Raw genomic sequence first — 25,475 nt, 5'->3', positions numbered from 1 at the left:
GTGATGGAGTATCGAGATGATCAAGGCGAGGGCATATTGCTCTCGTCGGTCAGAGATGGAGTTGCTAAATTCATACAGGACTCCAGTCTTTCGCATTGCTGTTCGCTGTTGGGTTTGGATGATATCAGCGCTCGCTGCCAACGAACCCTTGACCCCGGAGACCTGTTTCATGCGGGGGCTACCGAAAAGTGCAGAGCATCATTAGATGTTATACCGCCCCTTGCCTATAACTGAGGACCCGAACTACCGTTAAGCTGCGTCTAGCCACCGCACTTAAACAAGGTCTGTAGGGTAATGCTTGGTTGAAGCCGCGGCGCATTAGATGGATGACACTTGACCCGTCCCCTTGGATCCCTCTATTTTGCATGAAGCAAGCATTGTCAAAAGAGAGAGAAGAGACAAGAGTCAACCTCCAGCATAAAGTCGGTGAAGCAGCCTCGAGTTGCTGCCATGGCATAGCATGATGGCCTTCATGGTGGTCAGCGAGCCGCTCAATGTGAAGGACGTGCGGCATGAGGAAACAGAGCCAATTCGTTAACTCCCTGCACCCAAGCGCAAACCAACACACGGCTTGGGATGTGCAGAGACGGATGCAGAATTAGTGCGTTGTCCAGAAGGGAGTTTGCCTGAGGGATGCGGCTTCAAGGCCTCGCAACCTCCAGGAACTCAGTCCGCTCGCAAGAAGAATCTTTCCCAACAGCCAATGAACTAAAGAATCCACCTGAAGGCGGCCATACAGATGATAGCTTCCGGGTAAGAACCGGTAACAAACGGCCTCCTTGCCTAGGTAGATCGGCTCTCTCATGTCAGAGTGAAGGCTCAATCTCTTAGCCCCCACTGGAGGGTTTGACGCACACAAGAGCCTACTACCCAGGATACGCAGGGTAACTACAGAGGCCGAGGGCTTCAGCTTGCAGGAGGTGGCGAGATGGAGAAGGGACCCGGATAAGTGTCCCGTCGGTTGAGCAGATTGTCTGATCCAAGCTTCAGCGCTCAAGACGCGGCTGCAGCGGCCTCTGACGGATAACTACAGTTACACAAATGGTGGTGACTTGACCTGGGACGAGAAGCCGCTGGTTGCCACTCAGATTCACCATTGTCTGTGTTCTGGATTCAGGGCATTATCCCTGTCTCCTGATTTCATCTTGTCGAGAATGGATGGCCGTGTGTTACTCTGAGACGCGTGTCCCGCCAGCTCGCAATACAACAGATTGAGCTGCGCCCGGATCGGATCAAAGAGAGAAGCCTCACTCACAGCCCAGTCGCATTGAAACCATCTGTTGGCAATCGTCCAGCCTTTCATCTGGCATTCATCCCATCGCATCGTCAGCATCCTGCAACCAACCTCCAACTCGCCATGGATCTCCACTCCCGTGGACCGTGAGCAGGCATCCAACCAACCAACCAACCAACTCCTCGGCACCGCCGCAGCGCAACACCAACAGGTGGCATCCAAGCATAACGCTCCCATTAAGAGGCAGCCTCCTTCATGCTGGGCGAGCCGCCCTCGGGCACCGTGACACGTCCAGTCATCCCATTGACCCTCGGGCGCCTGAAGGGCTCCCCTGTGTGCGCGAGGAGGCTTAAGAGCCGTATATTATGCAGAAAAGGGGCCCTCTTTAAGCGGTGTGACTCTGATTGGAAGACGTGTCATATCTACAAGGATGGCTTCAGCGAGATAAGCGCTCTTGCGGATTGAAATGGGATATTGTTGGTTCATCGAACGCCAGCGAAGGAAAGAGAAGTCGAATATGAGTCAAGGCGATCGAGGCCGTATAGATGATGGCAGGGCTTACACGCCTGGCTATTGTCATCGCCTGGCAGCCTTCTGATATAGCCTTGCTATGTCTTAGTGGGGGTGCCTATATTTCTCTTCTGTGTTGTTGATCAGGAACCCGTACGAGGCATGTTAGAGAAACCCAGCCTTTGAGGGATCAACACGTGCACCTGAGTTGTCTTTACGCCATTGTTGCTGTTTCACTGACCGAGGCTGAAGGACAACAACTTCTCGCTTCCAAGCCGAGGCAGCAACCAGGGGGGAGGTGTATGGCAGAGTGTTGAACTGATCTGCCCACACATGCCCCGTTGTCGACCTTGTGCCCATTTCGCAGCCTGATTTCCACCACCGTGACAGACAGAAGAGAGTATAAGATCATCCAAACTAAATTGTAGAATCTCGCTTACCAGTTCTGGGCGCTTACCACGGCGCAGCACGCATAGCCGAGGAGCTGTCCCCCGGCAAAGCACATGCAGAAGAGGTCTCGCACACCGTTTCCTCACCTGAGTTTTCTCTGTGACAGTTCATATGGGTGGTATTGAAAGACTCGGCCTGACGGTGAGAAGAGGGGCACATACCGAGTCTCTCTCTCTTTTAGTACTGAGCATGAACTTAGTTGAGTTGCTTAACGCACAGTAACTTGGCACTTACGGGGCAGACATCGTGAGATGCAAAAAGATGGGGCAAAACACATACAACACCGGGCATTCGCCGGTCGTCACCGACCCGACTACTACTCCAGCGGTCGCCAGTTTGACTAAGGGAGAGCGGACGGGATCCCGTATTCTCTAGCGCCTATGGTCGTATGTGCTTGGTTTGATATCGAGAGGCTCTATGGGGCTGTGTGTGGATGGAGTTGAAAGCCAGGGCTTTGCATGGGAAGCTATGACTTGGGTACTTGAGGCCTATCAACTCTACGAGTTGTGGAAGACATGGAAGACGATGGCGAAGATTATGCCTTGCGGAATAGGCTCTATCTTGGTTGTCGTACGCAACTCTATATATCCGGTAAGTAACTCTCCCTCTCCCGGCATACTATAGGGCCGGCTGACAGCTTGAGGTTTCTAGTTGACCTGCATACAACTCTTCTCTCTTGTCAAGATACTCCCCAATCGCATGCAACAGTCCAAACTTGTCCATCCAACTCGACATCCCACACCGGCTGACCGACTTCGACAACATTTCCGACAGTAACAGCCGCCCTCCGTCCAAGTCCCGTCAACCTCCCCTCCCCCGCGAGCAGGAACCTCCTCGCCGGCGCAGCACCGTCATCGCCCGTCCGGCCCGTGACCAAGTACATCCGACGACCCGGCCGAACCTCTTCAACAACTACCTTGACAACGGACACGGCGGCGGCGAGCGGGACCGTGCCCTCCCAACCCTTCACCTCCGAGAGCCACCCCTGTAGTCCGGCCGCAAGCCCGCTTGCCACATACTTTGCGCCCCGGCGCTGGGGGGAAAACGCCGCGGGGAGACCTTCGACCGTGGGGTCGACCTCTGCTGGTTTGAAACGCGGCGGCGGGCGAAAGATTGGCTGTTGAGGTGCCCTTGCCTCGTCGTGTGTTGGGATGGCGTCCTGTAGACTCTCTACCGAACTCTGCGTAGGCGTGTGCTCCCTATCTTCCGCTTCTTGGAGATTTTCGTCGTTTAGATAGTGGTGTTCGCCAAGTGGACTTGACTCTGGCATTGGTGAGATGGAGACTCTTCGCCGCTTGGGCTCTCTCTCTTCCAGGGGAGATGCATCATGAGGCAGATTTAAAAGTCCGGGCGATTCACGTTCGATAGATCCCCGAGACATCTCCTCCTCATCATCTTCAGAGATGCTGATGCCGACACTGCCATCCCGCGAAGCCGTTACATCATCATCTTCGACCTCGATGGAGTCGTTGAGAGGAACATGCTTCCTCGTCTCAAGCCCTTCATCATCTGCATTCGAAGAACTCTCCTCGACGAGATCATCAACTTCTTCTACATCCTCAATATCGACAATGGCGTGACTCTGTGTCGGCCTAGGAACATATGAAGAGCCAAAGCGGGGAGTCGACTGAAATCTCGGAGGTCCTGTAGGAGTCTGCGACGACTGTGTAGCGCCGCGTTTCGCAAGAAGAAATCTCCTCGGCGTAGGCGTCTAAAATTTTCATCAGAAGAAAGTTCCCTCTATGGCGTGAATGATTGAGCATCTCACACTTGGAGGAGGGCTCATGGTCTTGTGTGAGCGTGCATGGCGGCTGCACCACGACCATGTGAGGAGCCCGTGTGTGGCTTGGTTCTCGACGACGGGTTGCCGCTTGCTAGTGAAAGCTGCTCCATGCGTGATCCATGCTCTATAGAGGATGCTAGGAGTGATGGATGTTGCTTGAGCGTGACGTGAATAGAGTGAGTGACGTTGATGATGGAGTTGTGATGGAGCGGTAAAATCTCGGGTCTCACCCACGACGTAAGCAAGTTCCCATCTCGACCTCTACCTTAGTTGGATATCAACACCATCACAGCGATGAACCAACAAGCACGACATTATTCTCCGTGTCCATCTACCAGGCATCTCATCCCAATTACCGTGTTTCGAATACACTCTATACGCCACAAAAGTTCTTTGATCAAAAGTGACATGTGGAGCTTTCATTTCAAGGGACCATCTATCTCTATCCCTCTCCTCCCTGTCTTTCCGTCTTGTGTGTCTCTTACACTTGATACATACATTATGCAAAAACCGACAATGGATCCCAACTCCCACAAAACGCCCGGCTGTGCATCTCCTATTTCTCTCCCTTTCTAGAACGCGATGCGACAGTATCTTCCACAATCATAGTACAATGTCATCCCCTGGTAGAACCGTCATTAGGGAGGGTCCAACAAGACCCTTGAGCAAGATGGTAACAAGAAGATCACGAATCATATGGCGCCTGAAGATCAGCCATAGGCCAACTCAAAGGTGGTCTCATGACCCTCTGAGGTTGGCTCAGTGTTCTTGACCTGGTGCAGCATGATCGGGGGCAAGCATGGGCGGCCATGCCTCTCCTCCCACTCTCGGCCGCCAATGCCGGTATCGACCCAACCCATCCAGTTGTTGTAGAGTCGGTTGGGTGGTATGGCTCTGTAGTACCAAGTTGAGCCGATATATCTTCGCTCACGTCCCCAGCCCATAGGACTGCCGCGGCCACCGCATTCGCCATTCTCGCCGGGGTTGAACCACTTGTTCAAGAACTTTCCGTTCCAGTCTCGGTCCATAAAGACAGGATGGGGAGCATACACTGCCTTGAGACCATGCAAAAGAGCGACTGTCTGTGGCGTCATCTCAGAGGCCACATGGTTTCCACGGAGGTTCTCGACGTGCATGATGTTGAGGAGACGCTTGGAGACTCGAGACTGTGTGACAATCGTGGTTCGTCGGGGGACATCCTGGGATCGGTGTGTCGAATCATTGTAGCCCCAGACTTGGTTAGCAATGACCCAGTTGCTACCGATAGGGTTGAACATGGGCGAGACGGTAATCATGTCGGCTTCCTCGCCGACTCCCCATTCATAGTTGTCCTGCGAAGGCCTCTCGACCGGAGGCTTGGGCCCGATAGGGTTGATGAAGGGCAGGTTCGGGGGGCCCCAGATGGTGTCATCGCCGTATCGGCCCTCGACGTCCTTGCGGAAAGCCGAGTCATAGTCGCCGTGGAACAACGGGATGTACCACCTCTCGTTCCTTTCCCAGAGCAGCTTTCGAGGCTGTGCCTTGGCAAACTCTCCGAGCTTGTCCAGAAGGTGATAGTGGTGGCCAGTGAAGCGGAAATCCATTTCCCAGTTCCAGACATAGTCAAACTGTGGGTAGTCTTGGCTGAACTTTTGCACAGAGAGCCACTGCGCTGTGTGGACATTTCGTGATTCCTCGTCGGTCAACTTCGGGTAGAGGTTCCAGACAACTTCATCATTCCAAAGGATCGTCATGCTGCGGAACTCGGCTGGAACACTCTGAGACAGAACCGACTGGTAAACTTCGTCATCATCGAAGATGCGGAGGTTGTTGTCCTTGACCTGGACCAGCAAGAAGACCTCATACTGGCCACCAGTCTTGAGAGACAGCTCAGAAACGAGGGCACGGATCACCTGCTTGTCGTTCTCCGTGTAGTCCTTGCCGGTGTAGGAACGCAGAAGAATAGCAGTTCGGGCCTCGGAAACAAAGCCGGTTGTGGGGTTCTTGGTGCTTCTGCCGATACGAACATGCTTGTCCAAAGACTCGTCGAAGCCGTCCAATGGCTTGTTGGCAGTTTCATCCGCATTTTCATGAGACTCGCTGAAGGACTCATCAGGAGATTCGGTCGAAGGCGCAGTGCTGGGCTCGCTAGAGGTCTCGTTGAGAGGTGCATTGACAGTTCCATCATTAGGATCGGCTGATGGCTCTTCCCGAGACCGGTCCGGGGACTCGTTGGAAGCGTTGTTAGAATCCTGCTCTGATACGGTTTCGTCGACATTGGGTGCTTGCAGTGTGACTTCAATTTGTCGCTTCATGAGGTTTGGCCGATCACCCTGGCCAGCTGGCACAACAGGGGCGACTGGAGCAACCGGCGCAACCGGAACACCAGGAGCGGCTTGCTCAGCTGACGCACCACCCGGCAAAACTGGCGCAACTTGTCCAGGGACATCGGGTTGCTCAGGCAGCTGAGGTCCAATGACAGTCTCTGGGTACACGTTAAGGTACTCGTTGACACGCTCTCTGTTCATGTCGAAACGCTGAGCGTTTCTGTGAAGACAGGCCCGTTGGAGATCGCCCCAGTTGACAGTGTCCCAGTTCAGAGGCTGAGGCTCGCCACCGACCTTCTTATACTGACGGTGCAGACCATAGGGACCAAGTCGTGTCTCCCGCTCCCAGCAGAGGTTGGGGTCCATATTCAAAGCGTCGAAGCTACCAAAGCGAGGGAGCGGCCACTCGCGTGGTCGTCCCTTGAAGACGAGAAGGTCCTCGACAACCTCTCCATTGGCGCCCTTGCAGGGGAAGTACTGGGCATAGCCAGCCTCCTTCCAGGTGGCGCTGTTGTATGAAGGATAGGGGTCGTAGCGAACTGGCTTCTCGGCACTGTACTCGACATCGGCATCAGCGTCGAATCGCAAGTCTTTGCTGAAGTCATCGGATCGCTGTTCCTGGAACTCGAGGTTCGCCAACGTCTTTCCGTAAATGAGGTTCGAATTGGGGAAGCTGGAGCAGGCACAGTTAGCTTGAGTTGGTGTGAGCAGAGATCATGAGTACTTACTTGGAGGTGACGGAATAAGCGTGTCTCCATTCCTTTCTCATATCCTTCTCATGTTGCAGCTTGCCGAGAGACCCGAAGCCTCTGTCCTTTCCATCAGTCTCGTAGCCAGGCTCAACATCATTGGGGTCCTCGTTGTCGGTAGGATCCCACCAATCCTTAAGATCTTGAGCCGTGAGCTCCCACAGTTCTCGCTGAATGCTAGAGTATTGATCCTCGGTCTGTTCGTTGGGTTGAGTATTGGCGCCGTTGCCATTGCCACTTCCAGGTTGGGCCTTGGGGTCGAAGGGGACAACTTGAATGTTGGGACTTCCGCTGAACAAGAGAAAGTAGGCCGACACCATAGCAAAGGTGATTATCACCATGGACCTAGGCCGAAGCTTGACGCCAATCATGCGCCGCCCATGAGGATGCCATTTCTTCATGGTGGGCAAAATATTCGACAGAGAAGACAGCGAGGATGTGTAGTTCAAAATCTATCGAGGTCGTCGCAATCGAAAATGAGATAGTGAACGCGTTGAACAACGATCAGTGGCGCATCATTCGGAAGACGACGAGGTGATTACTGTCGTTTGGTGCGACGCGAGGGATGAATTTCGACGAAAGGGAGTCGAGTCAAGCCGAGCCGGGTCGTTCAAGGCCAAGGATCGTATGCCTCTTTTTAGTAGATCGCAAAATGCAAGTCCCTTTCGATTCGGAGCCGAGATCTTCTTGCAAAGGAGTGTCGCGGCCTCTATCAAAGAAGGCCAGCAAGCAAGATGACACGCAGAAGAGAGACGGTGACGTTGCAAGAAAGAAAAAAATTAAAAAGAGGCCAGACGCTACGTCTTGAGAGAACGAATGCGAATGGCAGAGAAAAAGGGAGGGACCAAAGTTCTCAAGGGAGGGTGAGATGGATGGGATAGGACGGAATGCGGGTGCGGATGACGAAGCGCAGATGGATTGGACAGCACATGGACCGTCTACTCTAATTAGGGGGATATGGGTGTGCGGGCGGGCAGGAGGTGGCGCGACACTGGCGCGTACGGCGCCGTTAGTGGAGGGGACTCTAAACTCCAGCACTCCAGGTCTCTGTACATGCGATGCGCCAGGTCCATCGCCTCAACCTATCCCGAGCCGTTGGTGATCTTGTGAATTCCAAAGATGGAATGGAACTTGAATACGGTATCCTTCCCTTCACACGAGAGCATCCCCATTGACCCTCTTGTCTACGAAATCACCTCGCCAAGACACAAGCTGGGTTTCACATGATTAGAGCTATTGGATGGATAGACATTGCCCGCCCTTGCCTTGCTGCGACGACCTTGCTTGACGAACCAGAAGCATTCAATGACTCTCTGCTCTTTACAGAGTACACGTCTATCAATGGATATCAATCTGACATGAGAGCACTGTCATCAAAGGCTGAGTATCAAGCAAGTGAGCCTCGAATATTTCAACCCCGAGGGGCCGGGTCCCACCACTTCTCGCCATCCCCAGGCTCTCATCAACAGGCCAAGCCAGCGCTGATCGTCCTACTTTTAGAATCCGCTTCGCTTCTCCATAACCAGAACCTTTTAGCGCAAGCGTGACCCTGAAAACCGCGCGGTCTTTGGGCGGGACGCCAAGAATCCCTAGCTCCCGTTGTAACGGGATCGTTCTCCACGCTTCATTACGGAGATTTTGGACTTTGCTTCTTTTTTTCTAACCCACAATCAGGACATCTTTTTTGTGCCTCGGTTGATTGCTTCTAGTAGGTTAAGTGCTGTCAGAGATGACCGAACTCAGGCAGGTCCATGATGAAGGAGAACTGGGTCATACTCAGTCAGTTATCAGCAATATGGAAAGTCAAGAACAATACCCTTGACTCTGCCGCTTATCTCAAGGAGACGATCACGGAGAAAAAGACCAAGGGAGTGTTACAAGATCTATAAACGACCAGAAAGCTCGCTTCAAACCCAGACGAGAATCACCTCCCTCGTTAATGCCTTTCCACATTATCCTAGAAAACTAAAAAGCCAAAGGCTTGACATTATTAGGCGTCAATAATTCCTCCGGCTCCGATTTTGTCACCTCCCTTACCCCTGAATAACGACCGAGGGCGTCGCGTGGGAAAATGTCCAGATAAAGGCAAGCCACAGCGGGACCATGAACGACAAGAAATCCGTTCAGGGGTTCAAATTCATCCTCGGTTGACAGGCCCCAATTAGACATTTAATATCCAGTCATTACAAGGGGGCCAACATCTCAATCCCAGTAAGAACATCAAAAGTAGTCTCAACTATAATTCAATTAGGGAGACGTCAAGTCTGTACTCATCACAATGCTATGCCGCCGAGGCCTATCCTGCCAAATGCTCATCCCGTACTCCAAATCTCCCCCATGATTGCTGGCAACGGATCATACCCATAAATCAGGACAATAAAGCCGCCCGCACTGATGCTCAAAAACAGGTCCGGGAGGATCTCTCTATATAAACAAGTGCTTCGGGGAAGGGTTCAAAAACAGGGGGGGTATAATAACGACAAAAACGTCCACATGCCAGCTCAACTCCCCGCACAAAAACCAGCAAAAGCAGACAGAGTTATAGTATCCGCGTCCTGGACGCGTCAAAGATCAATATTACAAGACAAGGTAGTGGGTTCCATATAGCGTCGTAGCGTTCGAAGCATATGAAGCGAATTATACATCAGGTCGTTACATCATGCCAAGGCGAGTGTTGCGCTTGTTCATCCGGGGTCGGGGGCCAGGGGGTCCGAGAGGTCCGGGTGCAAGGCGGTGGCCTGGCGGCGGCATGCCATACGGAGGTCGCGGGAGACCCATGCCAGGGCCGAGCCGTTGTGCGGGATGGCTGGGGAGACCAACCATGCCGTTCGGGGGTCGGGATCCGGACGCTGACCGAGCGGGTGGTCCCTTCATGGGCCCGTTGGGGTCCATGGGCTGTCCATTGGTAGAGATCCAAGGTTGTTGAACTCGTCGCCAGGCATCCCGTTCGCAGTATGACTTGCCATCCACCTCAAAGTAGCCTTCAGAGAGGGATCGGCCGCAGTCGAGACATCGGAAGCAGCCAACGTGATACTTGATGGCAAACTCGTCCTCCAGGTATTGTCCTTCGATACCGTTCGCGCAGCTTCCGCAGAGACTGCCGTTGAGCTTGTGGTAGTGGTGCTCGCAGTAAGGCTTGTCGTCGAGAACGTAGAACTCGGCCGACGTAAAAGGCTGGGTGCACGTTGTGCAGACAAAGCAGGCCTTGTGGTATTTTCCTGTCAATCTTCCATCCGCTGAAGAGATACTCTTTCCTGTAATAGCAAGCTTGCAAGCCTTGCAGTTACCCCTAGACCTCACGGGATCTTGAGAACCCTTTCGCATGGGAGGTGCTAGAGGGGCGGGGATATTGCTGGCTCCACGGCCTGCTTGGGCGAGGGGGTCGTGATGGTATGGGTCTTGCGGCGAGGATCCATAGGCCGGGAACAAGTTTTGCTCGCTTGGTCGTTCTCGGGTCTCGACCTGAGGTCCATTTTGAGTGATAAAGTCCGGCTTGTGGTCTTTCGGAGAAATTTCCAGGGGTGACTCCGCAAGGGGTGACTTGGTCCGAGAAGGGACCTGTAGTGGAGCAGGGTCCTTGGAACCCAAGCTCTCCATTGAGGTTTCCAGGTCAGTCATCAAACCATCCATAGTCGATGTGTCTGAATGGTCGCGACGGGCTTGAGATCTCGCCTGGCTGGTCTGGGAGCTGCCACGGCTCTGGTGGCTAAAAGTCGAGTAGCCAGAAGATGTTGAGTCAGAAGGCGTGTGATAGGGATTGTTGACACCGAATTCAGCGGCAAGATCAACCGATGCTGAAATCTTGCCGGGATGTTGCGGCCGAAGCAAACTCTTGCGTGGAGGAGGTGGTCTTGATGTGTCTGGTCCCATGGATGGCCTTGATACATGACCACGACGATCCTCGGCTTTGACCAGCTCAGGCTTCGTTCCCGGTGCTGAAGGTGTCCTCAAAGGTGGCTCTGGCCTGAATGATGATTTCGGGAATGTATCGGAGCGGTTAATGAGTCCCAGAGGCTGGGGTTGGAGTTGATCATCCGAATCATAAGGGTTCCCAATCCCTTCATAGTCGTCCCTCGATGGCCGCGGTGGCGGTACAGCGCTGATGGTGTTGCTTCCCGTGGGAGATGTCGACATGTCGGTTCTGTTCGAGATGTAGATGTCTTTTGGCGACGCACTCAGAAAATCGTCGTGCTTAGTGATCGTGTTATTAGTGCTGCCAGTTATTTCTTTTGGAAATGATGGTGATGTCGCTGAGGGGCTGCGGATAGCATCGAAAGGGCCTGGCGCGATCGTGTCGAGTCGTTTGAGTAGTGTATTATTCACTCCACCGTTAGGGCTAATAGAGCGAGGTTGCATGTCCGGACCATGCTTCTTCTCACCGAAGCCTCCATATGCGCCAGGTCGCTCGACCGGGCGCGGAGACGGCATGATCAGGTCATCTTCATGAGGTGTTGGGGCTGAATCAAAAAAGGTTCCCATTCCGCCTGGTGGTGATAGATCACTGTTTGGTGTAAGCTGCCCTTGACGCAGAAAAGGCTGGTCTACAACATCGTCAGCGACTCCTTAACCCAATTTGCTAGACCAACTCACTGGCAGCATTGACGTCAAGTGATGGTGGTACCCGGCCATGCTTTTCGGGAGGTGGTACTGGGCTGTATGGCGTGTAGGGCTCGTACTCCTCTGGCGGCGGTGAGACTATTATCGAGTCAGTACCAGGCGCAAGATGGATTTTCTTCAATGTTCTTACGTTCAGGTTCTGCCGGGGTACAGATGTGCTCGCCCATGAGAGATATTTCTACTTGGTTACCACATGACGAACATTTGATGGTCGGTAGAAACATGGACTCTCGTGGGACAGCCATGGTGACGGTGTGTTGTGTCGCAATCGGTGAGGATATCCAGCTTTATTCGACACAGAAACTCTTCCAATCTGCATTAAAGCGATGCCGTCCAGTTTCGCCAGCCAAAGTGTGAGAATGGGCCTTGTGGAATGCGCAGAACGGACGATAAACGCAGGTTCTGTTGCGGTCGTCTCAGCAGAGCGCTTGATGTGAGACCTTTACATTCGTACCCCAGGCCAGTTCTGTGACCGGTGTTCCTGGGGTCGATGACGGCAGCGAAATATGCCAAAAGGCAAGTCAAAGCTGTGATGAATGTTACGGCCGATAAACTGTCAAGTTGCAATGTCAAGATCGGTTTGAGCTGAACTGAAGAGTCGAGAATCCCTGTGGAATTGCCGCGTCGGTGGTCGGGGTAGTATCCAAGCGAGTCAGTCGGTGAGCGATGTCGAGGATGAGAATACGGTTCGTCTCGAGTCCAGCCTCGTCGTCGTTCAACTGAAAATGACTTGCAGATTCAGCAGAAAACAAGGAACAGAACGGAAAGAAAGAGGCGAAACACGACACGAACACGGCTGCGACGTGAAAGGACAGAAAGAAAGTCAGGTGTCGACTTGCAAGAAGGGGACGATGCGCATCGTGTCTCGAATGTGGAGGGCGAGTGGGCGGGTTGATGCTAAAGGGGGGGACCCTTGGCCCTTGGCCGAACTAATGGCTGGTAGCAGGCTTATCCCAGGCTCTAATCCTGGCTCACGTCGGCGCCCTTGGTCACAGCGCTGGCCGAGAGATCCTTGTACCCCTGGTTGGTGACTGCAACGAGACGGCTTTTAACCTGACGGGTTTGCGGTGGGCGCGGTGTGGAATAATATGAGCAGCAGGAAGATGGAGGCCGGCCAGAGCATCCGTGAGTCTTTGCCAGTGGGTTCTGCGCTTGTCTTTTTGACTCTAAAATCATGCCCCATCTCTCACGGCTCTGTCGTTGGTGGTGGCGCATCGATGCATCGGATCAAGTGCTTGTCCCATCAATCTCTTGTCTTTGTCCTCCCGTGGGTGCTATTCTTAGCCGTCACATCCAATATCGTGGTAACGAACATTCCAACCGCGACCCAGCATCCAAAACTTTGTACGACCTGCCGGCTGCTTCGCCGAAGCTTCTCTGTAGAATAGAATAGCGTTCGCACACCCCGGCGCTGGCGTGCGTGGGGAGGCGGCCTGAGACACGGCTCTGCGGCCATGCGGTCAATCTTCAGGGCGGGTTGGCGAGATGGCAGAGACACTGCGGGAGCCAAGATTGGTCTGTCATTCCTGGTATTGCAGAACAGGGCCTCGCTCTTCGGTGATTCGGTTCGTTCGCCTCCTCAATGATGCATATGCATCCATTTGCCTCTTTGGAAGACGGGGACGGGGACCAGGGCGACGCTGTACCTGGGCAATACCGTCCTTTGTTCGGACTGGCCGCCCTGCACCAGTTCCACCGATACGGAAGGTTGCGTTGTGATCCGAAGAGGGTTGAGCAGTCCGCAATTGGCTCTTGGCTGCGTCGATAAACGATGCATGCAGCTCACGCCAACGTTTGCAGTGCGGATCGTCCAGATGCGTTACCGTCACTGGCCACGGAGCGCTCTGCTAACTGTTGCTCATCAAACGATTCCCGCAACCATCGACCAAGAAGCGCAGAAAGAACAAAGGCCCGGCCTCAACCGGCTCAAGTCATACGAGACGCCACAGCGTCCGTCCTTCTTCCATGGATCCATCCATTACAAGAGAAGGAAAAGAACGGATCCAACGTTGCGAATGGAACAGGCGAACCTGAACGGCTACGGGTACCTTGCAGGAGCTCTGTCCAGTGGAGAAGCGCCCCTGGTGGCCCTAGTCCTGAATGGGGTCTCGGCCGACCAAAAGGGGAGCTACCTCATCAAACGCCTGCTTTTATTGCTCCTCGCGTGGTGTGAAGCGTCGTGGGGAACAACAGCCTGTCAAAGCTAGAATTCGAGATGGAAGCCCGCAGCGCAATTACTGAGGATGCTGCAAATCAATAATCCTGTCCACTAACGACGCGAGACAACCAACAATGCCGCTTCATCACTCGCCGACCTCGAGACGGCATCAGCGGGCTTCTCGATCCGGTTTAGCTATCACACACCACCCACTATGAACAAGGCTGAAAGGGGACCGCAAGCGGAGAAATTGTGCATGCATGCATTGGCGTCGGTTCCTGATGGATCCTGTACGGAGTAATCTCTCTGGCAGCGGGCATGGGTTGCCCTCCATTGATATTGATTGGCTCGTGTAGGACAAAATGAATGGCTTTGACACTCTTGACCCCGGCCTCTTAGAGACTGCTTCTTAATTGCTTGTCCTCTTTGGGGGGGGGGCTACGCCGTGACAGACCGTGGCTGATCTTCATCTCTTCGCGCCAAATACAGCAGGTTGCTGTCTGTTAGTGCTCAACTACCCCGTGATCAGAGTGACACTCGGTGACGGGTGGTTGGAGGGTTCACTCGCGATGCAATCTCCAACCGTCGAGGATTGTGCCGAGGATAGCGCAGCCGGATCTACGAGACAAGCGTGTTGCAAAGGCCCGAGACAGCCAAGCATTAAATGCCGCTGCTCTGGTACCCACTGTCTCAGGTCTTTGACGGGAAGAACGATGGCGATGCCCTCCACTCTCTCCCGGATGAGGGCATCAACACTGGAGCGCCAAGCATCAGCCAAACATCAATAGATCGGTTACCAAGAAACGCCACGATGAGACGCCCCAAGAGTCATTTCTTCGGCAGACGAGAGCTCAAAACTCCCGCCACAACGACCACACGACCTAGGGCTGAAAACAGTTCGTTTCCAGTTGCCGGGCTAGCAGACTGGAGCTACCCCTGGACGAGACCACAGTCGTGTGATGATCGTGGCTGACAAGTTCGGCACTAAGAACCATCCATGAGATTTTGTCATACTCTACTGACGTCCAGATTAAAGACAATGAGACGCCTCGACTGCACAGAAGCAAATCCATCATACGACCATCTTCAACGAAGTATTCCAGGCTCCGCACCGTCTGACATCCTCCTTATCGTCAGGACCAATCCGTATCCCTCAGGGTCGTTACCTCATCAGACCTTTGACATCTAGTGCCCATGCTAGTCATGAGCTGCCAAGAGTCCACAGCGGCTGATAGTGTCGGTGAACGTCATTGGGGGTTCCAGGCCTAGCCTCGCATGGGTCTCATTTTAAGGTGATGGCTTGTGTGGTTCACGATAACAGCGGTTTTGAGGGGGCAATTTCGTGAGTATGATCGTCGATCGGCTATCTGACACACATGACCTGTCTCGGATGCACGGGGCTGAGATGAAGAAATGTCGCCAGTTATTGCATGGCAACGAAGGCTAGACAAGCAATGCCCTGCGATGGGCGCTTCGACTGGTCTTCTAGTTGACACTGGCGGCGGCATATCTCAGAGTCTAGCTTTTATTGCGCCTTTTTGACACAGAGAATCAGGATGTCGCCATGGCAATGAGAGGCATGGCGGTTCTTGGCAGATTCTACAGAGCCCACACCAAGACCTCATCAGGAACGAGAGATCGCCCCGCAACATCTAGAACTTGGTCAGAGGATGCTTCAGGTTGATCGTGGGGTCTTGCATATGTAGTCCATCAATCCACAGATCCATTCCAAGACTGGTTCGGATGGTGATAGGTTCCATGACAATGGACTTGATCGGGTTGCTGGGACAAATTGAACAACTGTGGTCCACAGAGGGGGAAGCTTCCTCGGATCCAGCAGTTCTCCATCTAATAAAGAGGTCATAGCTCCTAAGACCTCATGCCTCTCCACGAGGTCTCCACGGAGCAAACTCACTCCTAACTAACCTACACTCTGACTCTCCCGCATTTGACGGTGAAGCCGGAACCTACGGAACATTGATTCACCCGGCGGAGAAGAGCATGATCGCAAACATCAGTTTGAACCGATGTGGAGCTTCGGCTCATGAGCACCCATGGTTACATGTGAAGGAACAAGTTTCACCTCACCACAGGAACAATGATGAGACCCTGGAGAAAGATCTGCAGCACACTGCGACAGCTGGCGCTATGACCCCTGTTTAAATGGACAGAGATATGGATGTTGGGACAAGCGAATTGTTACCGCAAGCGCTGGAGCCGTTGCGGGATAATGGCTAGCGCTCTCTGGTGGGATGATCGACAACAGCACGACTCACGGGACGGACCAAGCGATGGGACAGTCTTTCCCGTGGTTTCTTCGTGCTTGATAGCAAGCTGTTCCAGCGGTCGGTAGATACGTTATCGATTGGCATGCACGTGTCTTGTTGCAAGTCTGCAGGACGGAATGTATCATGGTTGAGAAGCTAGAACAAATTCGGTTACTGAACCAGAGACATTGAAGGTCTCGTGCCAAGACCAAAAGTCCAGCTGTTTAGGTGGATGGAATAATAACCTCTTCGAGCTTGCGGGATAGTTTCCGCGTTCTTTTCCATCCAAAGGTTCCCTACATATGCGGCTGACGTTATGGACATCTTACAGCTCAGAACTTGCGCTCACTCGCCATAACAAAAGGACGAAAAAGCGAGGCACATATTCGCGCAATCTTGGCATGCTGTGTCTCGAGCGTATCAGAGCCACATGCGAGTACGACGGCCTGTGGCAATAACAATAACGGGTTATCTGCAGCAGGCGGCTCAGTATGGTGCGACAATGTCTCTGCAAGTTCACACACGCAACACGCAAGACCTCTTGCCCGTCCAAGTTTTTCCGCCGTCCTCGAAATCTCGGTTCCACGCCGAAGTCGCGGAAGCTCAACGGAATCGGGAGCGGACTTTAAAGGATCGCCGAAGGTCCCGGGTAAGGCCAATCACCGGGGATGACACCGGTAGGGACCAAGACACACGACACGGGTTCATTGGCAGCGGCTAAGCGGGACGATACCTCTTGTGTTCTCTCCTGCACGAACTAACATCAAGCGAAGCTACCGTGCTGTACCGAGGTGTCGAATGTTGGGAAATGCACAATGTCAGGGGCTCAGGCCACTCGTTCGGCAAGACGGGTCTTTTTGTGCATGGGGGGGGGGGGGGGGGAGCAAAAGGAAGCACTCTGCATGATGGCAGGGTCAGCCATGACTTGACTGGAGGGTTAGAGGTGTCATGTTGAACTCAATTGCCGAGACTGTCTCTTAAGGTACCAGCTCCAGATCAAGACAAGACTTAACGGTTAATCATGCTCGCGTGCCAGCTCTTCGTTCTCAATGTAGCTACAGCATCAAGTCGAAGCCATCTCCGCCTCTTCAAGCTGTGTGCTGAATCCTCCGGGCCTCCGATCCCAACGCTGCCAACCCTGTGGGAAAGCCTGCTGCCTTCGGCTGTGCAGAAGTGTCCACAAACATACAGAAGACATTACCTAGGCCCAACCAATTGTCCCTCCCCGAGCCCTCCGCAGGCGCTCCGCAAGCCGCTAGATTATCGCGACTCCGCTAGCGCCGCGTCGTCAGCGCTCACCGCCCAAAACCCACAATGGGGGAACCAAACGTGGCAGTACCTACTGCTTGTCTCCATCCCGTGCCGTATTTGAACCCTCCCCATCCCTTGGATTTTCTGATTCTACTCTTCTGCTTTACCACCAACACTCGTCAAAACTCCCAGAAACATCAAGCTTCTTAACAAAGCACCTTCAACCCCTTTAACCCTTTAAAACCCCATATCCTCGACTGCTGTCTACCCCGCTACCCCGCGACAACCACCCCGCCAAATCTAAACAAACTCTTACAAGAGGACCAAGGCACCGAACCTTGGTCACTACAGTCGTCAAGACGTTTTCCAATCTCCTTAACTCGTATGTCAAGATCTAACATCATGGAGGATATCCAATCCTCGAGATGGTTGAAAATATAATCAAATTTCATAATGCTGACCCCTTCCAGGACGCACCACCCGTTCGCAGGAGCCCGCTGCTCAGCCGATTCCGGAGGCTCAGCGGACTCGACCTTTGAACAGTAAAGGTCGAAATCAAAATCTGAACCCGTCCAATCTACGCAAATCGCAAACTTCCACGTCAAGAACCATTCGCTCACCATGGCTCCTCACGCGGAAGTCGGCACGGGCTCCTCGAACGGGGCTTACACCAACGGCCGAGGCTCTTCGGCCAACCAGGACCTCTTCACCGTCAACTCCCCCAATGTCACCTACACTGATGCGGAAATTCGTTCCAAGTACACCTACCGCACCACTAAAGTCGACGTTGACGCCAATGGCAAGTATGTTGCTACTCCCAATGAGACCCTCTACGATTTCAAGGTCGACCGCAAGATTCCCAAGGTCGGCATGATGCTGGTCGGTTGGGGCGGCAACAACGGAACCACCGTCACCGCCGGCATCCTCGCCAACCGCCGCCAGCTCTCCTGGGAGACCAAGGAGGGTCCTCGCGAGTCCAACTACTATGGTTCCGTTGTCATGAGCTCGACCCTCAAGCTCGGCACTGATGCCAAGACCCACCAGGAAGTCAACATCCCCTTCCACAACATCTTGCCCATGGTTCACCCCAATGACCTCGTCATCGGCGGTTGGGACATTAGCAAGATGAACCTGGCTCAGGCCATGGACCGCGCTCAGGTCCTTGAGCCTACCCTCAAGGCCCAGGTTAAGAAGGAGATGACCGAGATGGTTCCTCTTCCCTCCATCTACTACCCTGACTTCATTGCTGCCAACCAGGAGGATCGCGCCGACAACGTCCTCGAGGGTACCAAGGCTTCCATGGCTCACGTTGAGCAGCTCCGCAAGGACATCCGTGACTTCAAGGCCAAGAACGGCCTTGACAAGGTCATTGTCATGTGGACTGCCAACACTGAGCGATATGCCGACCTCATCCAGGGTGTCAACGACACGGCCGACAACCTTCTCAAGGCTATTGAGCAGGGTCACGAGGAGGTTGCTCCCTCGACCGTCTTTGCTGTCGCCTGTATCCTCGAGGGCGCCCCCTTCATCAACGGTTCTCCCCAGAACACCTTTGTCCCTGGTGCCATTGAGCTTGCCGAGAAGCACAACGCCTTCATTGGTGGTGATGACTTCAAGTCTGGCCAGACCAAGATGAAGTCGGCCCTTGTTGACTTCCTGATCAACGCCGGTATCAAGTTGACCTCTATTGCCAGTTACAACCATCTTGGCAATAATGATGGCAAGAACCTGAGCTCCCAGAAGCAGTTCCGCTCCAAGGAGATTTCCAAGTCCAATGTCGTCGACGACATGGTCGAGGCTAACCACGTGCTGTACAAGAAGGGTGAGCATCCCGACCACTGCGTTGTGATCAAGTACATGCCCGCGGTTGCCGACAACAAGCGTGCACTCGATGAGTACTACGCTGAGATTTTCATGGGTGGCCACCAGACCATTTCGTGAGTTGATAATTGTGCTCTGATGTGAACGTCGCTAACAGGAAATAGGATGTTCAACATCTGCGAGGACTCTCTCCTTGCTTCTCCCCTGATCATTGACCTGGTCATCATCGCTGAGATGATGTCTCGTATCCAGTGGAAGTCTGCCTCCACCGACGGAGCCGCCACCACTGAGTACAAGAGCTTCCACAGCGTCCTGAGTGTGCTCAGCTACATGCTCAAGGCTCCTCTGACTCCTCCCGGCACCCCGGTTGTCAACGCTCTTGCCAAGCAGCGCGCGGCTTTGACCAACATCTTCCGCGCCTGTGTCGGTCTTGAGCCCGAGTCTGACATGACCCTTGAGCACAAGCTCTTCTAAGCATTGCATGCTCAATTGATTCAATTGCTTTTAGACAGAATGAAAGAGGAGGATATAGGACAGTCATTACTGAAAGAGACAACATAAAAGAACCAAAAAAAAGGAGGAGAGACAAGTATCAACTACATATTCATAGGCTCCTAAATTGAACATGTCCGTTCTTCTCATGCCAAGTCCCTTGATGCCATGACAACGCTTGATACCCATGTCTAAGTTAGGCCCGTGCCTTGTTCAAAGTGTTAAATGCTCTGAACCGCGGCAATCGACGAATGCGTGCACGGAGCAACCATCGTGACAGCCCCAGGACAGGGGTTTTTATGTGGCTGTGGTGGCTCGCGATGTCCTTTACGCGGTTGTGATGCGTCGCGTATCGCCAACGCCTCTTAAACTACGCGTCGCGTAAAGCTCCCCACCACGCACTGACACCTTTTGAGAGCCACCTCCCAATTCCTCCACACCCACCATCCACATCCACACTCTCTCATTCATCAATTCATCAACATCACTCACCCCTCCAAAACTTGACCGATTAAGCGATATATTTGTTTTCATTTACATGCTGGCTGTCTCATACGATTTTTAATCCAACATCACAGCCATTCACCATGGCTACCACCCCTCGATCTTCGTCCCCTGCGTCGTCAGTTGGGTCTCCAGAGCAACCGCAACTATCACCGCGAGCTCAACTCAAAGCCCTCCTAGAGGCTGGGAGCAGCGACGACGAAGCCTCTCCTTCACAAGAAACCACAAAGACCAGGTCGCCACAGCGGAAACGAGACATCGACCTCACACAATTATCTACACAAAATGAGGATGCATCTGATGATGAGTCCGAGGAAGAGATTAGACCTCGCGGTAGGCTCGCGTCAAGGATGCAGGCCGTTACCAAGGCACCACAGGCAACGGAGGCCACAACCAACAGCAAGGAAACAACAGCTCGAGACCGCGTGAGGAAGATGTTTGAGCTCGAGAAGGAGGCACAGAAAGAGAAAAATGTCGATATGCCCGATGCACAGTCGGAAGACGACGACCTCCCGGTTGCTCCCCGAAGATTATTCCGACGGGCACCACAGTCACCAGCTGCCAATGGCTCAACTCGAGCATCCAGAGAACCCAGCCCGGCACTTTTCGTATCATCACCCGCCCGCCCCTCGCCGTCCAAATCAGCCCAAGCCGACTCCGACTCTGAAGGCAACTTGCCCTCTAAGGAACGTCTCATGGCACTCGCCGAGCGCAAGGCGCGAGAGAGGCGCGCCCAAGAGGCTGCCGAGGAAGCACGGAAGGCCGAGCGACTTGCCCGGCAAGAAGAGCTTGCCCAGGAGCTGGAGCAAATGGCTTCGGACGACAACGACTCCGGCATCACTGATGATGAGGGTGGCCGCCGGCTCACGCAAACCGACCGACCCAAGATCAGGAAGGCAAGCAAGAAGGCCATCGAGGAGATGAACCGGGAAACTCAGAGGATGGCGAGAAACATGCAGCTCACACACGAGGCCAAGACGCGGAAGAAGATCACCAAGAACAGCCTGTTCGAGCGCTTCAACTATCGTCCTGCTGGCGAGCCTGAACCCAAGGTTGTCAGCTCGAGCAGGGGCGCCACACCTCATAGCGACGTCGAAATGCAGGATGCGGCGGAAACTCCACCCAGCTCACCACCAACGGCCAAGCAACCCGCGGAGCCTGTAGCTGAGAGGGCCGACAAGGACATGGAGCTGCCAAGCGTCGACAGCCTGGCAGACTCTACCAAGCTCAAGTTGGACAAGGGCAAGGGGAAAGCCATCGATATCCCTGATCGCCAGCAACCCGCCAAAAAGCCCCGTCGCCAGGTTCGCGTCAAGCTTCCTCCTGCCAGAGTCAACGTCACCATGTTGGACTCGGATGACGAACTTGAGATCACCACAACTGTTCAGGACCGGGTCAGGGCTGTTTTCGACAGTGTTCCCTCCAAGAAGGCCCAAGAGCACAACTCTATCCACACCTTGAAAGCTCTTGCCCAACTCAAGTCCCCTGGCAAGGAGACAAGGCGACGAGATGATCACGGCATGACCGCAGGCGAACTTCAGTCCTACCTTCAGCAGAAGGCCCGTCAGCAAGCCAAGGTGGAGCGTGAACGAAGAATTGAGATGCTCAAGGCCCAGGGTGTCGTTATCCAGACTGCAGAGGAGCGCGAGCGCCAGATGCAGGAGGTTGATGACATTGTCGCCAAGGCACGAGAGGAGGCACAGAAGATTATGCAGGAAGAGCGGGCTGCTGCAAAGAAGGAAAGGAAGGAGAATGGAGAGGTTGATCCCCTCGCCTGGGATGATAGCGACGATGAGGAATACCAGGCGTCTGGTAATGAAGCCGATGCAGAGGCGTCAGCTGCTGAGTTGTCTGGATCTGAGGAGGAGGACGAAGAGTCTGATGAAGAGGCAGACAGCAACCCTCTACTTGAGGCTGAGGCAGAGGACGCAGAGTCGGAAGCATCTGCTGACGATGCTGAGGACTCGACCCCTCTCGTCAGCCAGGACGTTCATGAAGATGCAGACGACCTACCAGTCCTGCACAAACGACGAACACGGAAACCCATCGCCATTATCTCCGACGACGAGGACGAAGACATTGTCAAGTCGACACCCAAGGCCGTGAAGACCGCTGTGCATACATCACCCACTGTTCCCAACACGCAGTCCCCTGCCGCTCCCACATCAGTGCTCCGATCAGCCAAGAAGACCTTTATCCCTGGCCTACCCGTTCAGGGACCTGCTGGTCTTGGCTTGACCCAGATCTTTGCTGGCACTATGGACGATAGTCAGCTGGACTCTGCTAACGGCCCAACTCAATCCATGATGCCTGACTTCGACCACTTCCCGGATTCCAACTTCTCGGCCACCATGGATGAGCCGATGGAAGACATGATCATGGATAGCCAAAAGGACGACACTCAAAAGACAACACAGGGCGTTAAACTCAACTTTTCTCAATCTCAGATGCGTGGCCTCGACAGCTTGCTACGAGAGGAGAGCACACAGCTTTCTGAGATGATCGAGCTATCCCAGGATGGTGGTCTTCAGGACCACACACCCTTGAAGGACAGATTTATTGAAGTCCCTGTCTCGACTGTCGGTACTGTGATGGCTGATACTGAGGAGGCTGGCCCAGACTCGCCTCTAGTTCGCCGCGGACGTCTTCGTCGCAGGACCGAGACCCCTCTTCGCATCGAAGAAACACCGGAGCCCACAGTTGCTGAGAAAACCAACACCGCCTTCAGCAAGCTCAAGGAGGGCGCGGAGAAGGAAAAGAAGCGCAAGGCCCAAGAGGCATTCGACCACAAGAAGAGCAAGGCCAAGGAAATGGTTCAGGAGCAGGCTGAGGAATCTGAGGATGAGTACGCTGGTCTCGGTGGTGCGGACGGTGAGGACAGTGACAACGAGTCTGTCGCCTCGCTCAAGGAGATTATCGACGATGCGGCCGGAAACGATGTCGACGAGGCTAAGCTTGCCGCTTTCTATGCGTAAGTGTGATCTGACTCTACTGTTGAAGCATATTCTAACATTTCATAGTGATCGCGAGCGTGCAGAGGATGAGAAGCAAGTTGAAAAGCTTTTCAAGGACATCACGACTGGTATGCTCCGCCGCAAGCGTGGTGCGGGTTATGATCTTGATGATTCGGACGACGATGGCGAGGCACGCAGGCGCATGAAGCGTCGTCAGTTTGCAAAGATGCAGAAGGCACTGTTTGCCGATGAGCGTGTCAAGAAGATTGCCGAGAACCCTGGTAACCAAGCGTTCCTACGAACAATTGAAGATCGGGGCAGTGACGATGAGATGGACTTTTTGGATGCACCGGAGGAACCAAACGAGTCATCGCAACAGTCTCAGTCTCAGGAGGAAGACAGCAACACATCCAACACTGTCCCTGATAGTCAGCCACGAAAGACACTTGGCTCTGCGGACAACCGACCCCCTGCCCATATGCGAAGAACAAAGGACGGCAAGAAGCCTTCCAACATTGGCGAAGTCCGCGAGACTCTTTCCAACCTTCTTGAGGAGCCTCACGGGTCAGTCATTCCTGCAACTGAGGCTGGGTCGGACAGTGAGGGTGAAGAAGAAGCTGCTCCTCATGGTCATAGTGAAAAGGAGAATGATGGACCCAACCCCCGTCGCGGCCGCGTCGCCGTCGTTGACAGGATTAGTCTCAAGCGCAACAACTCCTCGTCTGTCAGCACTGGGCGTATGGCATTTGCGTCGTCCTCGACATCTTCATTCAAGGTGCCTGCCCTGCTTCGCCGTGCGACAACCAACTCGCTCGTCTCAGGCTCAACTTCCACAACAAGCTCTGGAACTTCTACACCAACAAGCGGATTTGGAGAAGAAGCCAAGATCAAGAAGGGTGCCACCAAGAAGAGTGGTGTGCACGCTTTTGCGCGTGACAGTGAGAGGAGGGCGAAGCTGGAGGAGAGTGAGCGGAGGAGAGAGGAACGAAAGGTCAAGGGTGCCGAGAGGAGAATTGGCGTTGTGGGCGGTCTACTGGGTAGGGGAACTTTTGAGTAATATGGCATTGGATGAAACGGAGTTTGGTGTATCAAACACAAGGGCAAGGCAAGGGAATGACTGTTTAGAGACTAACCTATGTAGATATCCTGGCACGGAGTTGGGGTTGTACAGCGCATGAAGCATCATGACATGGCATTGTACCTGATAACGAAGAGATTTGTTGATGTAACAAACTAGTATTCAAACTGATGTGCATAATTCAACTTGTGACGACTATATTGGATACTTGACAGCATGTGACATGAGTGCAGCCAACTTCCCTGAGTGGCATATTCCAATAGATGTTGACAGCAAAGTCCCGAGCCAAAGAATAACCACTGACAAACACATTTAGATGCAGATAGTCTCTATTTGAAAATTCTCATATTCAAGCACACTTCATTCCCAGACACGAGTTATCCACTCTGAAATGGAGTTGTCAAAGACTTTGTGAAGTTGGTGGTAGTTCCGAGGAATCGTGAGACCCACAACCCTGGTCTCGAGTTCCAAAAAAGACTCAACCACCACCAAGCCACCAGTCCCTCAACCACCTCTCGACAAGCAAAGAGAGGCACTCAAGAAGTCCACGAGGCGTTTGTGTGTGAGTTATGGGCCAGGAGGGCAAAAAAGGATGGTTCCGCCCGGGATTGAACCGGGGACCTTCTCGGTGTTAACGAGATGCCATAACCAACTAGACCACGGAACCTGTTTGCTTGATGACGTCAGAAGGTGCGTATGCTGCTGAAGAGTCCGTCGAGTTGGAGTGGAGGAGGTGAAAAAAAAAGAGAAGCGTGGGGTTGTGGGTGAGTTGGGGGTTTTGGTGATAGTTGTGGTAGAGGAGTGCAAAAAGAGTGGTTCCGCCCGGGATCGAACCGGGGACCTTCTCGGTGTTAACGAGATGCCATAACCAACTAGACCACGGAACCTCTGCTTGATGGATGGGGAGAAGCACATGCAGAAGATGTGCCGGCGTGATGGGCGAGAGAATGGAGATGGTGAGAGGAGGAGGGTTGTGGATCGACTAGTTTTGATGCCCCGTTGTGAAGTGGGTCTCACAATAACGGCTTCCCTCTGGTGAATAGCCTCCAATTCCAAGTCGCTCCTCAACAACAAGACACGGTTCCGTGGTCTAGTTGGTTATGGCATCTCGTTAACACCGAGAAGGTCCCCGGTTCGATCCCGGGCGGAACCACATTTTTTTTGCCGTTTGGGTCCCCATCTCTCGAAGAAATCGCTACCCTGGGGTTGTTCGTGATGGTGCTTATATGAACGAATTCCCGGTACACCTTTTTGCCTGGCTAGAAAGATGCCACTGCTTGGACTGTTAGTTTGATCAAGTC

At 53.5% G+C, this 25,475-nt stretch overlaps 4 protein-coding genes across 4 annotated transcripts; 2 read left to right on the top strand and 2 right to left on the bottom strand.

The window, feature by feature from the left end:
- Positions 1-4,687: 4,687 nt before the first annotated feature.
- NECHADRAFT_80371 (uncharacterized protein) lies at positions 4,688-7,433 on the bottom strand (the record flags this gene model as incomplete). The annotated part of the gene is made up of 2 exons (XM_003050734.1): positions 4,688-6,956; positions 7,012-7,433. The coding sequence occupies 2 exons, from the start codon at positions 7,431-7,433 to the stop codon at positions 4,688-4,690; spliced, it is 2,691 nt and encodes an 896-aa protein (XP_003050780.1).
- A 2,251-nt stretch (positions 7,434-9,684) lies between these two features.
- On the bottom strand, positions 9,685-11,894 carry NECHADRAFT_40827 (uncharacterized protein; the record flags this gene model as incomplete). The annotated part of the gene is made up of 3 exons (XM_003050733.1): positions 9,685-11,573; positions 11,623-11,727; positions 11,780-11,894. 3 exons carry the CDS (start codon positions 11,892-11,894, stop codon positions 9,685-9,687), a joined length of 2,109 nt encoding a protein of 702 aa, XP_003050779.1.
- A 5,606-nt stretch (positions 11,895-17,500) lies between these two features.
- NECHADRAFT_69367 (uncharacterized protein) lies at positions 17,501-19,791 on the top strand. Its single transcript, XM_003051114.1, has 3 exons — positions 17,501-17,707; positions 17,796-19,262; positions 19,311-19,791. The coding sequence occupies exons 2-3, from the start codon at positions 17,947-17,949 to the stop codon at positions 19,618-19,620; spliced, it is 1,626 nt and encodes a 541-aa protein (XP_003051160.1). The 5' UTR covers positions 17,501-17,707; positions 17,796-17,946; the 3' UTR covers positions 19,621-19,791.
- A 98-nt stretch (positions 19,792-19,889) lies between these two features.
- NECHADRAFT_104452 (uncharacterized protein) lies at positions 19,890-24,213 on the top strand (the record flags this gene model as incomplete). Its single annotated transcript, XM_003051113.1, has 4 exons — positions 19,890-19,911; positions 20,278-23,113; positions 23,163-24,133; positions 24,176-24,213. 4 exons carry the CDS (start codon positions 19,890-19,892, stop codon positions 24,211-24,213), a joined length of 3,867 nt encoding a protein of 1,288 aa, XP_003051159.1.
- Between the last annotated feature and the right edge of the window lie 1,262 nt (positions 24,214-25,475).

The sequence above is a fragment of the Fusarium vanettenii genome, assembly GCF_000151355.1.
Source record: "Fusarium vanettenii 77-13-4 chromosome 5 genomic scaffold NECHAsca_5_chr5_3_0, whole genome shotgun sequence".
NCBI lineage: Eukaryota > Fungi > Ascomycota > Sordariomycetes > Hypocreales > Nectriaceae > Fusarium > Fusarium vanettenii.
This window is presented reverse-complemented; position numbering and strand designations above follow the sequence as displayed.